The sequence below is a fragment of the Hylobates moloch genome, unplaced genomic scaffold (assembly GCF_009828535.3).
Source record: "Hylobates moloch isolate HMO894 unplaced genomic scaffold, HMol_V3 SCAFFOLD_4, whole genome shotgun sequence".
Lineage (NCBI taxonomy): Eukaryota > Metazoa > Chordata > Mammalia > Primates > Hylobatidae > Hylobates > Hylobates moloch.
In genome coordinates, this window is record NW_026652279.1 from 156,470,400 (window position 1) to 156,495,054 (window position 24,655).

Here is a 24,655-nt window from a genome sequence, read left to right on the forward strand (position 1 = left end):
CCTGTTGGCATATCCAAACATTTCCCCTTGTGACTGCACGTAAGCATGGTCACCTGACAGGGATCAGGCCCATTCTCCTTTAGAGGGTGGAATCCCACTGAACTGAGACTTCCTTTCAACAGTCCCCATCCCACTTCTGCAACACTATTTGGGCCAGTGGTGTCCAGAGGGGGAAGCCATCTTTCTTTCCATCAAGAGACACAATACACCAGAAGTCTGGAGCACACCACCTGTCTGTATTGGACAATAAACTATTGCTTGTGGTAAGTTTCAGTATTTCAAGATGTGGAGTACTTGCTTTGAGAGCAAAACATAATAATAATTGTAAAGTCTAATAAAAATGTTTCTAAGTGGGAGCGGTGGCTCACACCTGTGGTCCTAGCACTTTGGAAGGCTGAGGTGGGAGGATCACCTGAGTCCAGGTGTTTGAAACCAGCCTGGGCAACATAATGAAATGCCGTCTACACAATAAATTAAAAAATTAGTCAGGTATGGTGGTGCACCTCTGCAGTCTCAACTACGTGGGAGGATCACTTGAGCCCAGAAGGTTGAGGCTGCAGTGAGCTATGATCATATCACCACATTCCAGCCTGGGCGACAGAGAAATGCCCAGTCTCAAAAAAAAAAAAAAAAGAAAAAAAAAGTTTCCAGTTTTTGTGGTCCTCATTGTAGCTACATACAATTAAAGTCATGTATACATAAGCCCCTCACAATTTAGAGATGAAATTAAAGGAGGGCTTTACATGTAGGTAGAACCTAGCAGGTGCCCATAGACTTTGGGAAAAGTGGTTATTTTGCATCCTCACTGCACTCATTGCTCTAAAAGTGGGCCACATTATCAGGCCAGGCAACCTAAGCAATTGGTGTATGGGTCAGTTTAACATCAACAAAGTATACTTTATTTTCTGGGCATCCTAATACCACCATTTAGTCACAGCTCCATGAGCAAAGAGCAAAGTGGTCTCCAGTGGTGAAAATACTACAAAAATTTGAGTTTTGTCCAGAAAAAAACACATACTAGGGGATGGGAATCAAGCACGATTGTTTATCTTCTCCAGAACCCGTGTTTCATCCTATCAGCTGCCTTAGAATCAGAACCTACTGCCTGTACTGTTTAGCTTGTGTAGCAGAGTTGAAAGCAGGGAGCCACAAGGGTTCCCATTTTACCTAGATCCTCTCAGGACAGAAACTCTGGCAATGTTGGCTCCTAGCAGCTCACAGTGGAGTCCCTTCCAGGCTGCTTTAGCTCACCCTCTCCTTGGGGCAGCCCCCATCAGATGAAAAATCAGTGCGAGGGGGCAAGGGCCCACCCCTGCCTCAGTGGAGGACAAGCTGGAGCACTCATCCCAGCTCTGCAGCTCTGAAGTAGGGCCAGCTGAGGCCTCCACTGCGGCTGCGTCTGGGTTCAACGTCCCCTTCGCCCAACACAGGTGCTGTCCGAGGGCACCCCCACCTCCCACCTGTAAACTTCTGCATCAGTCTGTTTCCAGGGGACCCGACCTACAATGGTAAGAAATCGTGAGATTTTTCATGGTAAAGAACCTCATCAAGCTTTGAGATGGAACAAAGGACAGAGAGTGAACAGGCAAATAAACATTACGCAATCCATGACTAACCTGCCCTGCCCCTGCCGCCCCAGGGAAGCTGGCCTGAGGGGGTGGGGGATGTCGGCGGGCCCTGGCCAAGTCTCTTCCTAGCTCCTGCCCACTGAGATGCTCACAAATCAGCTTTGATCCCCATCCAAGGGCTGTAGGCCCTTTGCCAGGTCTGGCTGGCATTTAAAACTAGCATTTCAATCCCAGCAGATGCCAAGAAGGGGGCATGACTGATTCATTCAGCTCTGGGCCAGTGAGGGTAGGGTCCCCATGAACACATGCTTTAGAAATGATCGATTTGTCCGGACCCTTGAATTAACCCCAGACAGCTTTAATGTACCTACTGGGGTGTCCTTTAGTTAGCAACAAAAATATACGACAAAGAAACTAGGGACCTTGTGTAATGTCATACAGAAAGCTAACAATAACAAAGTGGAGGGGTGGGGAAGTAAAAGAAACTAAAATACACTGTTGAAGTACAAAAGAGAAGTGGCCAGCAATGCTTTACAAAAGGATGCAACAGAGAGATTTTAGACTTGACATAAAATAATATGAATACAGAATGATTGCTAGATACTTTTCTTATATATTCAATATTAAAGCAAATTTATTTATGTCCAATGTGCTTTTATCTGTTACTGGTCTAAAGGAAAAAACTGCATGCTCTAAACACTTGTAAATAAGAAGATCAATATGTGGAGAATTTACACATTACATATTGTGATCACATACTCAAGACAACTGACCCACCTGAAATGATCTTCGGGAAAAAAATAAGGTGCAATAAACACTTCATGAGTCAGTGATGAGTAAAAAGGATTATTACTAGAGTTCATGGTATACAGACCACAATATCTATGAAGACAAAAAGTGCCACTATACTGACCAGTTAGATCATGGATTTAAGTGTAACCTTTTTAAAAGACCAAAAATGAAAGAAGAGTGAAGTAATCCTTGGATTCCAGAGCAACTGTATGTGAGACAGGAAAAAGATGGCCCTTCTCCTGTCTTAATTCATTTGTAATATCCAACAGAGCACAGGAAAACATCATATTAAAGAACATACTGTAAAAACTGTAAGCACTTTAACTGTATAAAAAGTGAAATACGACTACAAATATTCAGCCCATCTATTGGATCATGTTAATAACAACTATCACCCTCTTGATCTGGTCCAAGAACTGAACCCTGGTAATGATTTCACCAAGTGGTTCCTAACTATTTCCTTTAGTTTCCATCACATGTCTTTTCTAGATTTTCCCAACCAGTCATTCAAACTGTTTGTTTAGAAAAGGTGACTTGCTGCCACATTGAAAGTTATAAAAACAACCACATACGCCCTGTGGCATGTGCTGGTTGGTTGGTCTGGTAGCAGGTCACCCTCATTCTTACACAACACCTACTACTTTCATAAAGTACTACTACAAAAATCATAAATAATCAAGACACTACCCAAAGTTAAAATCTCTACTTGTGAGTCTGGCAACCTTTTATACCTATATACACCTTTTCTACTTTAAGACTTTGGGAGGTATGTCCAGTTTACAACAATATTACACACGAAGACTGTAGTTTTAATAACTGTTTTGCAATCACTAAAATGTTTCCTGTTTTATTATTAATTACCTCCACATAATCACTTTTGGTTAATAAGTTATCCAACTCAGGGTGGCAACTGCACATAAAATGCTGAGACTATTACTGAAACTTACCATGCACCATTGGCAGACTTGATTTAGTTTCCCAAGTGTGCAGGGCTGGGGCATTCACTGAAACAGCATAAAAAGGAAAAACTCAGAGGTTCCACAATTAAAGCATAAGCATCCGAACATGATGATAGCCAAATATGCCTCAAACTAGTCAAGATACATACAGACCATAAGGGACAAATATTTCAAGTGACAAAGATATTACACAACTAACATAAACTTATATTCATAACAGCTTTATGGAGATATGTTCACCTTTTAAAAATATACAATTCAGTGGTTTTTTCGCATATTCACAGGGCTGTGGAACCACAACCACTGTCTAATTCTAGAACATTTTCTTCATCACCTCCCTCAAAATACCCATGCCCAATACCCATCACACCTCATTTCTGCCCCTTCCCCATCCCCAGGCAACAATTAATCTACTATCTGTCTCTATGAATTTGCCTATTCTTGACATTTCCTGTAGTAAATGAAATCATACAATATGTGGTCTCTTGCGTCTGGCTTTGCTCACTTAGCACAATGTTATCAAGGTTCATCCATGCTGTAGCATGTATATAAATATCAGTATGTATTTTTATGGGCAAATAATGTTCTGTTTTATAAACTGACCACATTTTATTTACCTTTTCATTAGTTGATGGACATGTAAGTTGTTTCCACTGTTTAGCTATTATGAATAATGCTGCAATGTACATTCATGCACAATAAACCAGTTTTGAAAAGTACTCTAATCACTGGGCTGGAAGACATTATATGAAGGTATTAATTTAGTCACAGCCTGTGGAAAGAGGTTTACCCAACTTAAGTGAGACTCAATCCTCTCTAATTTAAATTTCTCTTGAAAATTAGATTCCAACAGCCTTCTTCTAATATTTGACAATTCTTATCTGAGAGTCCTCTCTGGACTATTTATATATCCAGTTTGTTTTCACTAAACAGTATTGGTCTATTAGTTTACTGCTTCTTTATTTTATCAAGACAGACTTTTAATTCTAATCTTACCCTAAAAAATACTGGCCACAAACCTCAGCTACTTTTTTATTTTATTTTTTTAAAAAACAGAGTTTCACTCCCGTCGCCCAGGGTGGAGTGCAGTGGCATGATCTCAGCTCACTACAACCTTCGCCTCCTGGGCTCAAGCGACTCTGCTGCCTCAGCCTCCTGAGTAGCTGGGACTACAGGCATGCAGCGCCATGCTCAGCTCATTTTTGTATTTTTAGTAGAGACGGGGTTTCGCCATGTTGGCTAGGCTGGTCTCAAACTGGTGACCTCAAGTGATCCACCTGCCTTGGCCTCCCAAAGTGCTAGGATTACAGGCATGAGCCACCACACCCGGCCATCAGCTACTTCTATAGGTATGCATTTTTTATCTTCACAATGGCTTCTAGTGAAATTGTTAAATTCCTATTGGTAAATTGCTAACAAACTCTGGAAATACTGCCTTTGTACCCATTTGCAACTTGTATAATCTAGATCAAGTTTTGGCAAACTATAACCCATGAAACATACCCAGTCCACCCAGTCCACTGCCTGTTTTTATTGGAACACAGCCAAGCTCCTTCACTTACGTATTGTCTATGGCTGATTTTGCACTACAGTGGCAGAGTTGAGTAGTTGCAAAACAGACCATCTAGCCTGTGAAGCCTAATGTAAATCACTGTCTGGCCTTTTACAGGAAAAAAAAATACAGAATACTAACTATTCCTGATCTAGATATTTTCCCAGCTTACAGAATCAAAAGATGTGATGCTGTTAAAATTGTTCACAATTTGGTCTTTTCTCTAAACTAGAAGAAATCATTCCCTTATTATGAAAGGGTGGTAAATCAGTAAATGACTGACTAGCCATTGTGAAGATAAAAAATGCATACCTATAGAAGTAGCTGATGGCCGGGTGTGGTGGCTCATGCCTGTAATCCTAGCACTTTGGGAGGCCAAGGCAGGTGGATCACTTGAGGTCACCAGTTTGAGACCAGCCTAGCCAACATGGTGAAACCCCATCTCTACTAGTGTCTAAATCACCAAGGGTATAGACAGGTGGAATCAACAGGTTTGACCATATCTGCCTTACATTAGACATTACAAATCTTCATTTTACTGGGTATAGGTCTGATTTATTTATTGCATATCTCCTAAGCTGACTTTCACCTTGTGATTTAGATTTTCTGATCCTAAACTTTAGAATGCATGTTTTCTTTTAAGTGATGAAAACTTCCCTGCCATCATTAGAACCTTGGCTTTTAGATCCTTTTGTATGCTGGGAAGAGGAATGGGACAAGCCAGGGCCTCACTCGGAAGGAACCCCTACCTATGGGGCTATGGGACTATTTTTTAAAATTATTTTTGCAATTTTCTAGAGCCAGTGGCATCCATATTTTTTTGACCACATTCTCCAATCAGTAAAAGTTCCCCCAGAAATACACATATTTATTTAAATGAATTTTATATGTACTATAATACAAATGTGTACATTTTGAAACAAAAAAATGAAAAAATTAAAAGGATGAGATTTATTAATATACAAAAATAACCTCTAATAATTTTTTCCCACATTCCAACAGATAATTTTGCATACTCCATTTGGAGAAAACCACCCTAACTAAATATAGCCTTGGGTTTTTTCTGTTGTTGTTTTTTTTCTGCTTATGTATTTGAGTTTGGTCAGCTGCTGAAGATTGTTTGTTTGAATAATTTAGTATTTGACCTTTCTGTCCTTCTCTGAAATGTGTTTTTTTCCTTCATTTCATGAGACATAAGTTCAGCATCTCTTCCTCTCTCAACCCTACTCTTGGCACTTAAACTCCTCTCCTCTCCTTAACTACCGCTTAACTTCTTCAGCTTCAAGAAGCCTCCGAGAAGACTAAGAGGTTAAAACCATCAGCATTTTCCAGCCAATAGTGCCAAATTCCAAAACACGCTCAAGAATGTCCTTTGCTCACTACACAGTGCTCTCACGATCCCTGGGCCCATGTGCGTGGTGCCGTCTGTCTGTACTCAGCCTCAGCCCATACTCCTCTCATGGTCAGATCCCTGTGCACATGGCACGGGTATCTGCCCTTACTCATTCCTGAATGGAAGCAAAACGATCTCAACTATTTAGCTAGTATTTTTAAACAACCATCTGTCAGTTTCTAAACTGTAAAGATTATGTCCTTTTGGTTTACTGCAGAATCTTGACAGCTCCGGGAGATAGAGCAGATGGCCAGGCTGACCACAAGTGGGGACAGACAAGACACCTGTCAAAGCCTGCAGCAGTAAGAGTGTCAGCAGTTTCAAAGTGTGGTGACACCACACACACACAGTCACCCAGTGTGTCACTTTGAGAAGTCTACAAGTATAAAGTAAGGTGATGCCAAGGAATTTTTGGTCATCCCTTTTTAGACAAATTGTGAAATAATAGCTATGGCTAATCAAAATCACCACAACATCATGTGGATATTTGTAGTCTTGGGTTTTAGAACTAGGTCAAAACCAAGAATCAAAATAAATGATTGTGCGATCTCTAAATACATTGGTTTTCAAAGAAAAGTCTCTAAAAATAGTAAGTAAAAGTTATGTTTTGGTTTAGCATTTGAAGACACCTTTGGAGCCCTGCATCTGTTATAGGAACTTACTAGGCACAGCTGGAGCAGCTGGCTGAGATTCAAAAGCCTGCCAGGCTAAAGGATTTCCTGAAATGACAGAAAAATAAATGAACAAAAAACATCACAAGCTATGGATTAAATTTTTGTAGCCCTTATCCTAGTTTTTGCCCCCATGAAAAACATAAATGAAATGTACCAATATATAGCACATAACCAGGAGAATAAATACGTGTAACATATATCTTTTTGAAGCTAAATTTTCCCCAGAATTACTTTTCAGTCAAATATTTATGATATCTAGTTAATTTTGCAAGTATTCCTCCCTACCTGAGCTCTTGTTATTTGAAGAGGAGTTAAAGGGAACCACAACTCTCTTTCCCCAACTATTTACCTCAAAACAAGGGGGAGGAAACCCAGCTCATACCCCCCAGTACCACCCCCAGTTGGCATCCCTCAAATAGACAAAGATTCCTCAACAACCTGAGACGTGCAGGAACCAGGACTGGAATCACTGGGAAGAAAACTAGGCAGAAGTGAGACCCTGAACCTGTGGCTTCCAGTCTCCCTTCTGGTCTCTTTTTTATTTTTTCTCTTGCAAAGTCAGCTCTTGCCCTGGTGTTGACTGGTTTAGAGTGTGTGTGTGTGTATGTGTGTGTGTGCGCGCATGTGTGTGTGTGTGAGAGAGAGAGAGAGAGACAGAGAGAGAGAGAGAGAGACAGAGACAGAGAGTTCTTGAATGATATGGAGACAGGCAGGCTATCACTACTGCAGTCAGTAGGTTGTGCATATTCCCATTAAGCTTAGAACAAACCTGTAACCCCCAAACAGCCACAGTTGAGAATAACGCAGCAAGCCTTTATAACACTTTAGAATAATGAAGAGTTTTTTGGTTTTTGTTTTTTAGAGATGTGGATCTCACTCTGTCACCCAGGCTTGAGTGCAGTGGTGCAATCATAGCTCACTGCAGCCTTGAATTTCTGGGCTCAAGTGATTCTTCCACCCAGCCTCCTGAGTAGCTGTGACTACAGGTGCCTGCTGCCATGCACAGTTCATTTTTTATTTTTTATTTTTAGAGAAGGGGGACTTGCTATGTTGCCTAGGCTAGTCTCGAACTCCTGGCCTCAAGTGATGTTCCTGCCTTGGCCTCCCAAAGTGCGGGGATTACAAAAGTGCGGGGATTACAAATGTGGGGATTACTACTGTGCCTGGCCTACTAAGAGCTTAATATTAATAATAATGGCTAACTTAATGAGGGCTTAATAGGTATATTATCCCATTTAATCCTCCTAACAAGCCTATAAAGTAATTACTATTTGCTACGACTTGAATGTCCCCTCAAAAATGCAAGTTGAAATTTACCTGCCATTGTAACAATGTTACATGGCAACAGTGGCAGGAGTGGGTTAGTTCTTGAGAGTGGGTTCCTGATTTAAAAAGATGAGTTTTGGCCCAATTTCCTTTCTCCGTCTCATGCATTAGCTGGCCAGGTGATGCCTTGCACCATAGGTTGACCCTCACCAGATGTCAGCACCATGCTCTTGGATTTCTCAGCCTCCAGAAACTCTGTTTCTTTATAAATACCAGTCTGTGGTATGCTATTATAGCAGAGAAAATAGACTGAAACACTATTCATATTCGTACTATAAAGCTGAGGAAACTGAGGCAGAGATTCACAAAGGTATGAGGTGCCAGAGATGGGGGTTGAACCCAGTCTGTCCACAGACCCTGTGCTTTTATACGTGTAACTCTGTTCTACAGTGTATAAGTCAAGAGGTAAATGGCTCCCAAGCAGGTATTATGTGCCTAACAGTACTCTGATTAAAAAAATGAAACAACTACATGATAGTTTAGATTTTTTAAAATTCTTCACCTTTCTGGGTCGTGGTAACAAATCTCTCAAATTAAAATAATAGAGGACAGATCTACCAAATTAATACAACAAGAAGAATGCCATCTTAGCACACATAAACAAGTGGGGCCCACATTCTTCTGAAGCCCAGTGCAATTGGGGAGGTGCCCCTCGCCGCCAGCACCGGGATCCCATCCACTTACCTTTGGGTTCACTGACACTGTTTAATAGATTACAGGTAAAGTCTTTAATCTGCAAAGAAATACAGTCTTCTAGTGATACATTTGAAATTAGATAGGGACACACACATGGGATAATGGCCAGATAATGTTGTTAGTAAATTAACCTTTTCACTAAATCATCCAGGAACATAGGGCATGTGGTCTTTAAAAGCATAGAGGCAAAAGTTATTACCCAAACCTCACCATTACACAATACATTCATGTAAAAAACCTGTCCATGTACACCTTGAATCTAAAATAACAAAAAAGTTTTTTAAGTTGCATTTGGATTTAGCTGCTTCTCAGAGTAATTACTGAAAGAAATTCTTATTTACCTTCAAATTAATTTTGAACTTTAACTGTATAAATCTTCAACATATTACTTTTAAATACCTTTTAAAAATGTATTTTATTGCACTAACTTTTACAAGCAATCACAAGGGGAAAAATATTCCATCTTCCTCACCTTATACCACTTACAAATGCTCTAAAGTAAAAACACATGTTCTTAGATAGACTGTGTTGCTTAAAGAAGCACGGTGCCACACTGTCGCCAGACATACCTGCTGTCTCTGAGTTATAATCAGCTCGTTCTGCTCCTGGAGTCTCTGCCCTAGCTCCTCTATCCTTTTCTTGTAGAAAACATTGCTTGCATTTAGATCATCTATCATTGAGGTTCGAAGTTTCTCTATATGTGACAGGAGCTGAAAAAAAGTTAAGAAAGGCATCCATCTGTGAGCTGCATGTCAAATGTCTTCATTCTCCAGATTTCAGGTACATGCCCTGCCTGTTTTGCTGGCCTGATGCTATCTGTGCACATCAAGTCGTTGAATAAATCTTTGATCATGGTATATCCTGGCCCTGGCTGCTCTAGGTGCTTCATCTGTGTTCCCAAGGGAGCTCATGACCCCAAATAGACAACGCTGATAATGGGAGCAGCTGAGCCAACTAGAGCACATAACATGAAATAACACATGATGAGCAACGATAAAGGATTCAGGCTTCTCCTGCAGAGTGGCTCTGACCCTCAGTACTAAATTTCTCCTGCAGTCCTGTCCTTCCGACACCCACATGGGCCATCCTAGGCCAGAGAGCACATCTTAATATTTTTGTTGTTGTTTTTTTTTTTGACATGGAGTCTCGCTCTGTCACCCAGGCTGGAGTGCAGTGGAGCAGTCTCGGATCACTGCAGCCTCTGCCTCCCGGCTTCAAGCAATTCTCCTGCCTCACTCTCCTGAGTAGCTGGGATTACAGGCCTGCAAAACCATACCTGGCTAAATTTTATATTTTTAGTAGAGACGGGGTTTCACCATGTTAACCAGGATGGTCTCGAAGTCCTGAACTCAGTCGATCCACCCACCTCGGCCTCTGAAAGTGTTGGGATTACAGGTATGAGCCACTGTGCCCAGGCACATCTTAATTGTCTTATATTCCCAGAAACTAGCACAATCCCTGGCCTTCAGCAGATTCTCTGAGAAATGTTTACTGATAAATGTTTACTGAGAAAAAGAGGGGGAATGGTAGGGATTAGAGGGAAAGAGGGAGGGAGGGAAAGAAAGGGAGAGATGCAGAGGACAGAGATACAGAGACACACAGACATATTCATCTTTAGAGATAATGTCATAGAAGATCATAGACTGGACAGAAAGAATTCAAGAAGAATTTGTTTTCAATAATTGAAGGAAAGGTGCTTAAAGCAATTTCAGTAGTTGTTTAAACACAGAAGGCTAAGAAAAGGGCGGGGGGAGGGGGGTGCTTGAGGCCAGGTGCGGTGGCCCGTGCCTGTAATCCCAGCACTTTGGGAGGCTGAGGCAGGCAGATCACTTGACGTCAGGAGTTTCAGACCAGCCTGGCCAACATGGCAAAACCCCATCTCTAATAAAAATACAAAAATCAGCCGGGTGTGGTGGCGGGCGCCTGTAATCCCATCTACTCGGGAGGCTGAGGCAGGAGAATTTTTGAACCCAGGAGGCAGAGGCTGCAGTGAGCCAAGATCATGTCATTGCACTCCAGCCTGGGTGACAGAGCAAGATTCCGTCTCAAAAAAAAAAAAAAAAAAAGGCTTCATAATTGGGGTGAAGAACATTCCAAGTCTATGGCCTGGAAGTGGTGACAGGGTATGCTGATCAAATAAAGGAGCAGGAAGTATCCGTGCCTGAGATGAGTATATAAGAGCACCTAGACCAGCATTTCCTCATTTGCTTGCTTTTAGAAAATTAACACTCATTGTGTAGTAGATGCACTTCATTTTGTTGAATCCACACCACAATGTTACGGACACATGTTTTGGCCCCATTGTACAGATAGGAAAACTCAAGTCTGGAAAGGTGAAGTCACTGGCCCTAATTGAGACAGCCGAAGGGGGGCAGAGCCCAGACTTAAACTTTCACATGCAAGTTTCAAAGTCAGTGCTCTTTCGGGAGGCCAAGGAGGGAGAATCGCTGGAGTCCAGGAGTTGGAGTTCAGCATGGGCAATGCAGTAAGACCCTGTCTCCACAAAAAGTTTTAAAAATTAAGCTAGGTGTGGTGGGGTGAGCCTGTAGTCCTAGTTCCTCGGGAGGCTGAGGTGGAGGGTTGCTTGACCCCAGGAGGGTGGGCCTGCAGTGAGCTCTGCTCATGCCACTGCACTCTAGCCCAGGCGACAGAGTAAGACCCTGTCTCAAAAAAAAAAAAAAAAAAAGGCAGCATCTTAGCATCCTGCACAGCCTTGCCTCTGAAATGCTCTGTGCCCCTATGAGGCCGGACAAACACTGGGTGGAACCAATCTAGAAAGATTTTCCAAGTGAAACCTAAAAAGAATATTTCCTTTCCTAGTGGATACTAAGAACCTCCCCCAAGGAGGGCATTGTCAAGAGCTTTCACTACATCTTTACAGGCCCCTGGAAAAGTGGCCTCCAAAGCAGTCTGGGAAATGCTGAGCTGGAAAATAGAAGGAAAAGCCAGTAAAAATGTCCAGGCTGCTGGATGGAGGTTTAGGACCTTGGCCTTGATCAACTACATGGGGAGTTGCTCCAGGCCCCAGGAAGAAAGGAGATGTGGGAATATCTAAGGGATAACATCACTCTTTTTTTTTTTTTTTTTTTGAGACAGAGTCTCGCTCTGTTGCCCAGGCTGGAGTGCAGTGGCGCAATCTCGGCTCACTAAAAGCTCCGCCTCCCGGGTTCACGCCATTCTCCTGCCTCAGCCTCTCCGAGTAGCTGGGACTACAGGTGCCCGCCACCACACCCGGCTAATTTTTTATATTTTTAGTAGAGACGGGGTTTCACCATAGTCTTGATCTCCTGACCTCGTGATCCGCCCACCTCGGCCTCCCAAAGTGCTGGGATTACAAGCGTGAGCCACCACGCCCGGCCAACATCATTCTTAATAGAGGAGTTAAGAATGAATCAGAAAGGCACAGAAAGGAGTACATGGACAGAGGAATGGAGAGGGTCTAGGCAAACATAGCCAGAAATTATTTTGAAGTTTGCAGCTCATGAGCCCATTTTCTGTGATCCCATTTCAAGCACTATGCATTTTTCCCTACTGGTCCCCATCACCCCATCCTCCCTTCCTTCATTATGTGACCATTTGACAACCTCCCAAGCTCTCAAGAGTCTTCTGTTGGGTAAAAAGGGCATGCCATCGCTTATCTGTGACTGCCTGTGAACTCCTACCAATGTCATTTAAAACAAAAAAAATTGCCAAGAATCTACGTAAATCAATAGAAAGTTGGCAAATGCAACTTCCCCTAAACAGAGAAATACAATATGTGCATTGTGGGAACAGCAGGCACCAATCATGTGGAATAATTAATAGTTAGGTCTCAGGCAGAGATTACTAAACCTGATTGAATTCACCCCTCTGTTAGGGTTTAAGAGCAAAGAAGGGAGAGGTAAGCAGCTTCTAAACAAGCCAAACCAACAGACGAGGAAGGAGTGCAGCCTAGTGGTGGCACAAATCCGCCCCCACATACCCAGTATGTGAGGCATGTGCCCCACTCAGAACCAGGAAAGGCCTCACCTTCTTCCTCCATGACAACCGTCAGTCTTTCTCTCTATCATGACTCGCAATGACAAAGTGTAAAAACTGTAACTCGCTTTGTATTCTAACCAGAAGCCACTGAAATTCCCACAACTGCCTGAAACACAGACAGCTTTAAAGGAGCCAGGATTTTAAAAATCCCTCCCCACCCCCAATTAATAAAGAAACCTGAATTATGTCCCTAAATATCAATGCTAGAAAGATGGCTTGAAGAATAAGAGTAGGGATTTTAATGATCTAAGAGCAGTGGTTCAAACCATAGATCCAAAACAGGATAGCCTGGGTGGCTTTTGGTTTGTTTATTTCCAAAATCCACATGTCCCAGACTTATCTACTAAATCAAGATCTCAGGGAGTGGAGCTGGCCACGTGTACTTTGGAAAAGAGTCTCAGGTAATTCTGAAGTGCATCCCTGGTTAGGGATTACCATGTCAGAGCATCCAAAGAAAAGATCCTGTGTCCTTACAGAAAAGCAACCACTCCGCTCGAAGCTGTCACTGCCTGTCTTCCTTCCCGGCTGGGAGCTTCACAGGTGAATGCCTGGAGCTAGACAGGCCAGCCAGTGTAGTATGCCCTGGAGTACACAGGGCCTGCATTCAAATACCAGTGACCGTGGGCAACACAGCATCTGTCTAAGCCCCTGTGTCCTCACCTGTAAAATGAGTGACAGCATCTACTTCACAGAACTCTTAGAAGGATTAAGTATATGGCAACTGCAAATATCCATTTATTTCTAAATGTTCCCATGAAACCAATGGTGTGCTGGTTAAATCAGCTTTCAAAAAAAACACCCTGATGAGGAGAAATGTGCACAGCTGAGAGCCAGTATGAGTCAGCTCCAGGACACCAGGACATGAACCATAAGGACAGGCCACTTTTGCTTCAGTGTGATGCAGGGGGACAAAGGAGAACACTCTTTGCACAGTGGAGCCACCTGTGGTGCAGAGAAACTACCGTCCACTGCTCCTGGGATCCTGCATCTTAGCTGCCATAGATAAAATATGCTGGGAGGTGAACGCCATCGTCCTAACTACACAGTCATTGCCACGGGGGGAGCTCCCTGGGTGCAGGGTGGAAACCTGGACTAGTGTCCTCCCTACAGCAGATGGTGCTTACACCTCCAGACAATTCTGGTAACCCTGCTCTTCTGAACCCTACAATCAGCCTTTCTCCGTCTACGAAAACAAAGCTGAATGATGCCCTAGCTAGACATCTAGCTACCTTCCACATTCATTCTGCAAGTGTGTAGCGAGTGCCAACCACATTTCAGGCACATGAGTGGATGCTGGGAAGACAATGGAGAGCTAAATAGATAGAGCCCTTCACTCAGAGGGCCAATGATATGATTGGAGAGACAGACAATAAACAAGGAAACAAATAAGCAAGTAAACGATTTAATATAGTGCTCAGAGCTCTGTTTGAGATGTGATGGGAATAATAAAGAAAAGGGACTACCTACTTGGATAGAGTGACATCAGGTGACCGGGGCCCAGAGGCCAGAGGCAGTGGGGTAGGCAGGGTTCTCAGGGGGCCCTCAAGGTTGCACCTCTGGTGTACACCCTCTGTGTGATGTTGTCCCTTGGTCTGAAGGGAACCTCCACTGTGCTTCTCAACCACAGAATACGGCAAAGGTGAAGGGACTCTGGAGACGCAATTGCAGTCCCAAGTCTGTGGACTTTGGGGTTATGAAAAGGAAGATTATTCTGTGTGGGCCTGTCTTACTCAGGTGAGCCCCCTAAAAGAAGTTCCAGGCCGGGCATGGTGGCTCACGCCTGTAATCCCTACACTTTGGGAGGCCGAGGCAGGTGGATCACCTGAGGTCAGGAGTTCAAGACCAGCCAGGCCAACACAGTGAAACCCCATCTCTACTAAAAATACAAAAATTAGCTCGGCATGGTGGCACGTAATCCCAGCTACTCGGGAGGCTGAGGCAGGGGAATCGCTTGAACCCAGGAAGCAGAGGTTGCAGTGAGCCAAGATGGCATCACTGCACTCCGGCCTGGGCAACAGAGTGAGACTCTGTCTCACTAAAAAAAAAAAAAAAAAGAAGTAAGAAGTCCCAGGCCCTTCCTGAAGGGGGAGAATGAAAGCAAGAGAGACACACTCTAGCTGGCCTTGAAGTCAACAGCCATGCTGTGCACTGCTACGGAGAAGGGGTAGCCTCTGGGACCTGATAGTCTCAGCCCTTCAAATAACCACAAGGAACCCCAGACAGGAACACAGCCCAGCTGATACTCTCAATGCAGCCTGTGAGTCCCTGAGCCTAGCCAAGCCCTGCCTGGACTCCTATCCCATGGACATTGAGAAGAGAAATACATGCCATTTTCACCCACTCAATTTGTGGTCATTTGCTACACAGAATAGAAAACTCATACCGAGGGGAAGGAGGTAGCTATGTGAAAAGCAAGTGGAAGGGCTTCCCAACAATGAAAACCAGGTATAAAAGAGGAAAAGGCCAGAATGTTCTAGAAATTAGCAGAAAGTCATCATAGCTGGAAAGAGGAGGTTCCGAGAGGCGGGGGACAGGGCCGGGGGGTCAGGCTGAAGCTAGAATGGTGGCCAGCAGCCAGGTTATTTTGCTGGCTCTGTGGAGAGCAGACTAAGGAAGGGGAAGGCTGGAATTGAGGAGACCCACCCTGGGGCGCATTCAGAAATGGAGGCTTAGTTAATGGTAGAGGCAACAGGAAAGTACAGAAGAACTGGTTCCATACAGTGGGCCCTGCAGACAGCCTGGACTCAGGGTTTGAGAGAGAAAGGTGGAATCAAGATGAGCATCTGGAGGAACAAGGGTGCCATTTGCCATGTCTGGGGAACAAACTCAAGAACTTCATTTTAGGCATGTTGCACTTGAGAAGCCCATGGAGATGCCGAGTACTGAGCTGGCTACCTGATGTGGAACTCAGAAGAGTTGTTTAGGCTGAAGAAGTAAACATGGGCATGATCCACACACACCCCTAACCCCACTTCAAGAAACTCTCTCCGTTCAGTCCCTAGGGCACTCTGCATTTATCCCATGCTGATTCCCATATCTGTAGCCTCACTCCTACTCTCCTTCTGTACTGTAAGCAGTCTGAGGGCAGGCATTGTTCCACACCTCTTTTTAGCCTTATAAAGTGTAGTACATAGCAGATGCTCAGTAAATATCTCCTAAACTGAACTGCCACATCAGTGATACAATTTTCAATATAAACTACTGTATATGTGTATGTATATAGATATGTGTATTGGGTTTATGTCTGTGTATTATCACTATAAATTATTTGCCTGATGAAATGATATTATAAATGGAATAGAGGAAAAGTAGTGGTTCCTATTTCCTTTTCTAGCAATGATACAATCTTATAGGTAGATTAATGTCTAACTTTCCCATTGAAGTTCCTCAAGAACTGCAGGTGTTTTGTGAAATATTTTTATTTTTTGTTTGCTTTGCTTTAGTTTGGCTCTAGTACTGTTCACAGTTTCTTTTTTTTCCCCCATCTTTCTCAGTATTTGTTCCACTTCGGAGAAATATAAGCTGATAAATTTTTTGATCATCTGAACACACTTCATCCTAGCAATTATACACATATATATTATATGGTCTTTTTTCATTTTTCTACTAAGAAAGGTAATATTAGAAAATGTGCAAAAGAGGAAACATTTTTTCCATTCAGAAAATATTTACAAGAAATACTAAGGTACAAAACACAATTTCAAGTGAAAAAATAGAAGTTTTCCTATTTTAAGATCTTCTCAAATACATCTACTTTAGATGTTTTGCACTAGTGTAAACACATTTTAACACTTAAATTTCTGATGTACTCAGGTGAAAGAGAATCAGTGTCATAATTAAAGTTTGTTTTCATTAAAGCGATTTTAATGTAAACAGTTCTTGCCTTTTTAAAAAATTACTTACATTGCAGTTCTGTGATACAAAAAAATCAGAAACATGTATTTGACAATGAAGAAATGATTAAGTAACTTATGATATATCCAATAAGATCATCATGAAGTCATTAAAAGTCATGATTTTGAAGAATAAAACTTAGGAAAGGTCTATGATATAGAAAGTGAAAAGTGTACAAACCTATAAAACATAATTCGAATGTTGTAAAACTATGTATATATGAGGTTCTATACTTGCAGAAATGCATAAAAGAAAACTGAAGCAGTGGACAAGAAGGCTGCTGGAGCTGGCAAGGTCACCAAGTCTGCCCAGAAAGCTCTGAAGGCTAAATGAATATTATCCCTAATACCTGCCACCCTACTCTTCCACAGTGGTGGAAGAACGGTCTCAGAACTGTTTGTTTCAATTGGCCATTTAAGTTTAGTAGTAAAAGACTGGTTAATGATAACAATGCATCGTAAAACCTTCAGAAGGAAAGGAGAATGTTTTGTGGACCACTTTGGTTTTCTATTTTGCATGTGGCAGTTTTAAGTTATTAGTTTTTAAAATCAGTACTTTTTCACAGAAACAACTTGACCAAAAATTAGTCACAGAATTTTGAGATCCATTAAAAAAGTTTAATGAGAAAAAAAAACAAATAAATTATAAGAAAGTAGTAGCAGTGGTTATCTTTGGTGTTAGAATTATAGGTAATTTTAATTTTGCTACACATTTCTCCCCAAATGTTATTAAGTGGACAAATATTACGTTTATTAAAAAGAAAAGCAAATATTCCTTTAAAAAATGGCCCACTTTAGGCCATTGGTTTCTTAACCTTACCCGATCCTTCTCTTTCTTGTGTTCTTGATGAATAGCTTGAACTCGAGCTGTCCATTTGCTTTCCTACAAAAGAATAAAAGAATAATTTATGTACAACTGTAACAATGAGATCTATGCAATATGGAAGCTTCCTTTTTAGTGAATACCTATGAAACACAACTATCTGTCTGGTAAAATTTTAGCTAGTGAAATAGTTTGGCTCTCGGTCCCCACTCAGATCTCATGTGTTGGAGGGAAGGGCCTCGTGGGAGATGATTGAATCATGGGGGTGGACTTCCCCCTTGCTGTTCTCATGATAGTGAGTTCTCACAAGATCTGGTTGTTTAAAAGTGTGTAGCACTTCCCTCTTTGCTCTCTCTTTCTCTCCTGCTCCATCATCTTAAGACGTGCTCGCTTCCCCTTTGTCCTTCTGCCACGATTGTAAGTTTCCTGAGGCCTCCCCAGCCATGCCTCCTGTACAGCCTATGGAACTGTGAGTCAATTAAATCTCTTTTCTTTATAAATTACCCAGTCTTAGGTAGTTCTTTATAGTAGTGTGAGAACAGACTAATACAGCTGGGTTTTTTTTAGAATATACACAGTCAAAAATGCTTAAGAACATTTGCATCTGGTTTTAATCTTTTACCATAAGGCAGGGGTCAGGAAAAATTTTTTAGTAAGGAGCTAACAGTAAATAGCATAGGCTCTGGGGGCCAGACAACTTGGTCAAAACACAACACAACACAATACAGCTGTGTCATCCCACAACTGTATTGGGACAACAGCCATGGATAAGATGTAAATGAACTAGCACTCATAAAATGTTACTGGGACATAGCCAGTAACACTTTCTTTACAAAAGTAGGTGCTAGTTTGCCAACCTAAGAGGCCAAAAGGAAACATCAACGTTTCCGAGGCCATGGGTTCTGAACTGACAACACAACACACAGGACAGAAACAGAAGAAATTTAGGTGGGACCCTAGGATTTTAGAGCCACATCCTTCAGTTCATGAGCGACCAGCTGTAGTCTCCAGCCTGCTGGAAGCAACTGTCAACAGCTCAGTTCAGGACACAGCTCCTGGTTTCCTATCACATACCAGGCACCTCACTGGATGGCCACTGGCAGGCTAAAAGAAGATTAAGAGACAGGCCCTGCTCTGCACAGGAGGTGAGTAGACACAGCCACGGAGAATCCACATATAATGTGTATGTGATCAGGTCCCTCTTAGAGACTACAGAAATGCTATAGCCTAGAGGCTCAGGAGAACTTTCTGAAAGTGGTACCTGCCCCCCTGGCTGAATACTAAAGAATGAATAAAAGACAGGTCCCGAAAACTGGGAGCTGCAGGACAGGCAGGAAAGCTGCCAGAAACGAGAAAAAAGAAGGACATATTCTCAGAGGCATGGGCTGCTGGGCCACTGGAGTGCCAGGAAAGCAAAAAACAGAGAAAGATGGCCCAGGGCCCAGAACCCGAAGGACCCTGCGTGCTGGTAGGAAGTCCAGAATAAGGGTCACTGAAGGACTTCAGACAGGACAGGGACATGGTCAGCCTGACTGCAGTGGAGCAGGTAGATTTGGGTCGGGGAGGAAAGATGTGGGCACTGAAGCATGAAGCAGTGGTCCCTATTTCCAAAGTCTACTTACCTTTTTTAGAATGACCCAGGCTTTTTAAAAAAATCCTGAATTCATAAACTCTCATCTCTATTTGCTTCCTAGTTTAAAAAAATTGTTCCCCTAAACCGCTGTCACTTCCAAATGAAAGTGATTATGTTTGATAAATGTAAGAGATCATCAGTTGGCCAGTTAGCAGTGTGTGTGTGTGTGTGTATATGTGTATGTGTATATATATATATATATATTTTTTTTTTTTTTTTTTGAGACTGGGTGTCACTCTTGTTGCCCAGGCTGGAGTGCAATATATATATATACACATACATACATATATATACACATACATATATATATACACACACACACACACACATATATATACATACATATATATACACACACATACATATATATACATACATATATATACACACACATACATATATATATATACATACATATATATACATATATATATATATATTTTTTGAGACTGAGTGTCACTCTTGTTGCCCAGGCTGGAGTGCAATGGCATGATCTCAGCTCGCTGCAACCTCTGCCTCCTGGGTTGAAGCAATTCTCCTGCCTCAGCCCTCCGAATAGCTGGGATTACAGGCATCCGCTACCACGCCCAGCTAATTGTGCTGAGGTGGACGGATCACCTGAGGTCAGGAGTTCGAGATCAGCCTGGCCAATATGGTGAAACCCTGTTTATACTAAAAATACAGTTAGCAGTATATTTAAACTCTAAAACTAAATCTGGTGCTTCAATATGCCCTTCTACGCCTTTTGAAATTGAGAGCTACATCTGAAAGATGAAAATGAATAGCTAGGTTATACTAACCAATTCAAATTGATTTTATGGAGAGAAGAAACAAAACAGTTTTGCCAACTGTTGTGTATGCTATTTGCCAACAGCAAGCATGTAACAAACACCTCTTATGACTTAGGCATGTTGTAGGAGAAAAATAACAGCTAGTCACCTTTATGGTTACTGAAAAAGACAAACACTTTTTCTGCAGATGACACTCACTGTAAATTACTTCACTGAGAAAAAGGAAGGCATCCACTGCAGCTGTCACCCACTTGCACGTACCTGACTATCAAGAAGCTGCATGACATTATGGAAATCCCGGGGATATGGAGAACAGTCTTCTTTAAGCTCATGTGCATCTTTTAATGTGCCTATGTTGGACTTGATCTGCATGTTGGACTTCTGGATTTCTGACAGTTGCTATAAGATAAAATTCAAGCTCAGTACTACAGTTAGACTTTCATGAGACTGAAACGGAGAATAAAATCAGGGAGCACGTAGCTGTGTTTTAAATCTGACTGCCCTCTTGGACGCTCCTGGACGCTCTTGGACGCTTCTCCTGCTTCTGCTTCCCTGTGGTTTTACTGGTTTATTTCTACTGCTTGCTGGTCTTCCCATCAGAATATGTACAGGGTGAAAAAAGGGGAAGGAAAATCTAACTTTCTAATGTTAAACGAGTCTATTTTTTTTTTCTTTGGAGACAGAGTCTCATTCTGTTGCCCAGGCTAGAGTGCAGTGGTATGATCATGGCTCACTGCAGCCTCAACCCCCTGGGTTCAAGCAATCCTTCCACCTCAGCCTCCTAGGTAGCTGGGACTACAGGCGTGCACCACCACACCCAGCTAATTTTTGTATTTTTTTGTAGAGACAGGGTTTTGCCATGTTGCCCAGGCTGGTCTCAAACTCCTGGGTTCACGCAACAATCTGCCTACCTCAGCCTCCCAAAGTGCTGGGATTACAGGTGTGAGCCACCGGGCCCAGCTGGGGCTTAAAATTTTTTATGGGCACTTAATAGGTACCAGAAACAGAAGAACTGAATGCACCTGGTTCTTAAGCTAGTTTAGTGAGAGGCCAACACTGTCCAGGGACCACATCAGTAAATCCATTGGGGACATAACGTTTTAATTTTACCTTTTCCTTTTGATATTATTCCCAATGTTACTCATGGCAAAAACCCTCAGAAAACCACAGAAGGTAACATGTTAACTTCAAAAACAAAAGGATAGGGGAGCACACATCTCCTCTCCTCAGCGTAGGCTGCTCATAGTGACTTCATTTCAGAAAGGACAGCAGGGAAAGGAGGAAAAAAGAGAAAATCTTCAGTGGAGAAACCTGACAAACACTACCTCAGCCAGGTAGCCAAGGTCAATAGCAACAGTTATAAGTCATGCAGATTCGTAACAAGGTCTCAGACAAAGCATTCAACTCTACTGCTCCTGCACAAAAATGCCACAGAGCATAAATTACCAAACATGGGTGTGTTTCAATAAAACTTCACTCATGACACTGAAATGTGAACTTTTATGAAATTTTCCTGTGTCACAAAATAGTCCTTTTTTCCAACGTTTTAAAAATGTAAAAACTGGCTGGGCACAGTGGCTCACACATGTAATCCCAGCACTTTGGGAGGCCCAAGTGGGAGGATCACTTGAGGCCAGGAGTTTGAGACCATCCTGGCCAACGTGGTGAAAACGTCTCTACTAAAAATACAAAAATTAGCTGGGTGTGGTGGCATGTGCCTGTAACCCCAGCTACTCAGGAGGCTGAAGCACGAGAATCCCTCGAACCCAGGAGGCAGAGGTTGCAGTGAGCCAAGATTGTGCTGCTACACTCCAGACTGGGCGACAGAGAGAGACTCTGTCACGAAAAAAATAAAAAGTAAAAATGTAAAAACTATGCTTATGTCACAGGCCATTCAAAAACAGGCGGTATGCCGGACTTGGTTCATGGGCCATAGTTCACCAAACCTCACGCTAGAGTTTAAAGAGTTTTAGGAAAGCCCTCAGGTGAATTCCAAAAATCTATTTTCGTTTATAAAACTTGTTGGCCCCTAGCGGGAGCTCAAGGACCTTCGCTCAGCTCCCTTCCTCTCTCCCTTTTCCCCAAAGAAGACTCACGTCAAATCTAACCAGGGAGCTTAGACTTCTTAGCAGGAGGACACTGATTGATTGGCTGCTTTCTAAAGAAGCAGCTCAGGTGTCATCTATGCATGAGGCCGGGGCTGTATGGACCAGGGCTGTTCCCATAAGGGAAAGGGGCTCATTTTAGCCATAACTTGCTTGCTTTAGAGACCCCACCAGGGCCTGGGTTGAGGAGTGAGCCTGGCAAACGTTCTTAGTCTTTCTGGGTCTGCTTCCTTCCCTTCCCACTGGACAATGGAAAGTTCCAAAACTCAGGGAGGAGTTTACAGTTCAAGGCTAACCTAACCAGATAAGAAAAGAGGGACCTTCATATAAGAGGGTCTTCTACATCTCACCACGAGTGTTCTGCACTGAAGTACAAGGCCAAAGCTCCCATTCTCAGCAAAACATCTCTGACTCACTCTATCTCCTCTATGCCTCCCTCAAGACTCTCAGGGAGAAGAATGTCTGCACGAGGGTACCGTAAAGCAACTCCTGGATCCCCCAGCCTTAATGCCATCCTACCACCACCTCTCAAGGCAATCAATACCATAAGAACTTCTAGGTTTAATACTTACATATTCTAATGCTGAATTCTTCGAAGTTAATTCTTTAAATTCCTTCATAAACATCTCCTTGACTTTTTCCATTTCATCAACTAGTTTCTCCTTTTCCTCTTCTTTCCACCTATCAAATAACTTCAAAAAGTCTTCCTCTTTTGTTTTCTGCATTTCGTATTCCTGAAATTATTTTAATACACAGCTTTAAAAGTTCTGGTCTGAAGAAAATAAGCAATATTTAAAATAAAAGTTCATAGCATCACTTCAAAAATGTTAGCTAGTATGGCTTTTTTCAGTTAGGCTTGGAATAACATTTCCTATCATGGCAGGTCTGTCCACAATGATTTTTCTAAACTAAAGGCAGCACACAGAATCCTCTTGTCCTTACATCCCTTAAAATACCAACACAGAGGCCCAAGGCCCCCAGCTTTTTGTGTTCTGTGAACTTGTATAAAAGTCATGCCATAATATATAAAATGTAAATATACTTTAAAGAAAACATATATTGAGCAATAAAAGAACATTTCTTGGCATCATAACAATTTGGGTGGTGCAACTCCATCCCACCCCCAGAAAATACAAATTCAGATTTATAGGAGCTAGATTCAAGGTCAGCACTTGATTTCTCAATGACCTTCAGGGTTTCTAAAATCTAAATTGAGAACTTGAACAACACTATATGCCAACTAGCCCTAACACACATATACAGAACTCTGTACCCAACAATAGCAGAATATGATTCTTCTTAAGTGCACATGGAATATTAACCAGGAAGACCTTTTTTTAGTCCATAAAGTGTTTCTCGGATTTAAAAAGATCAAAATCATGTAAAGAATCTTCTCTGATCACAATAGAATAAAGCCAGAAATCAGTAACAGAAGGGAACTGGAAAATAAGCAAATACGTAGAAATTAAACAACACACTCTTAAACAACTAATGGGTTAAAGAAAAACTCACTAGGGAAATTGGAAGATACTGTGAGGTTAATGAAAATGAAAACACAACATACCAAAATTCATGAGATGCAGCCAAATCAGTGCTTAGAAAGAAATTTATAGCTGTAAGAGCCTATATTTAAAAGGAAGAAAGGGCCAGGTGTGATGGCTATGCCTATAATCCCAACACTTTGGGAGGCCACGGTGGGAGGATCACTTGATCTCAGGAGTTTGAGACCAACCTGCGAAACACTGTGAGACCTCATCTCTACTAAAAATTAAAAAAAAAAAAAAAAGCCAGGTATGGCGGTACATGCCTGTAATCCCATCTACTTAGGAGGCTGAGGTGGGAGGACCACTTGGAAGTGGGAGGTCAAGGCTGCATTGAGCTGTGATTGTGCCACTGTACTCCAGCCTGGGCAACAGAGAGAGATTCTATCTCCAAAAAACAAATATAGAAGAAGAAAAATATTAAATAAATAACCTAGCTAGAAAAAGATGAGCAAACCAAACTCAAAGGCAGCAGAAAGAAAAAAATTATGAAAATTAGAGCAAAGATAAAGCAAAGAACAGTAAAGCAACGGACAGAATACATGAAGCCAAAATTTGGTTCTTTGCAAAGATCAACAAAACTGACAAACTTTTAGCTACCCTGACTAAGAAATGAAAGTGAGGACATGACTACCAATCTTAGAGAAATTAAAAGGATTGTAAGAGAATATAATGAACAATTGTACACCAATAAATTGGATAATCTAGGTGAAATGGACAAATTCCTACACAAATGACCAGACTGACCCAAGACAAAGGAAATTTCAATAGCCTTCAATAAATAAAGAGATAAGAGTTAGTAATCAACAACCTCCTAAAAAGGAAAAGTCCAAGACCAGATGGCTTTACTGGTGAATTCTACCAACTATTTAAAGAAAATAGAATACAC

The 24,655-nt window shown here is 42.0% G+C and overlaps 1 protein-coding gene across 2 annotated transcripts in view; it reads right to left on the reverse strand.

Annotated features, from left to right (window-relative positions):
- Positions 1-24,655, reverse strand: part of DZIP1 (DAZ interacting zinc finger protein 1) — a 63,872-nt gene that overhangs the window by 20,952 nt on the left and 18,265 nt on the right. For both annotated transcript variants that reach the window (XM_032151113.2, XM_032151115.2), the window contains 7 exons: positions 22,798-22,959; positions 20,382-20,519; positions 17,694-17,756; positions 9,530-9,670; positions 8,949-8,997; positions 6,927-6,983; positions 3,308-3,364 (listed from right to left, as the gene is read on the reverse strand). In XM_032151113.2, the coding sequence (XP_032007004.1) occupies positions 3,308-3,364; positions 6,927-6,983; positions 8,949-8,997; positions 9,530-9,670; positions 17,694-17,756; positions 20,382-20,519; positions 22,798-22,959 (667 nt within the window). The remainder of the gene's footprint in view (positions 1-3,307; positions 3,365-6,926; positions 6,984-8,948; positions 8,998-9,529; positions 9,671-17,693; positions 17,757-20,381; positions 20,520-22,797; positions 22,960-24,655) is intronic.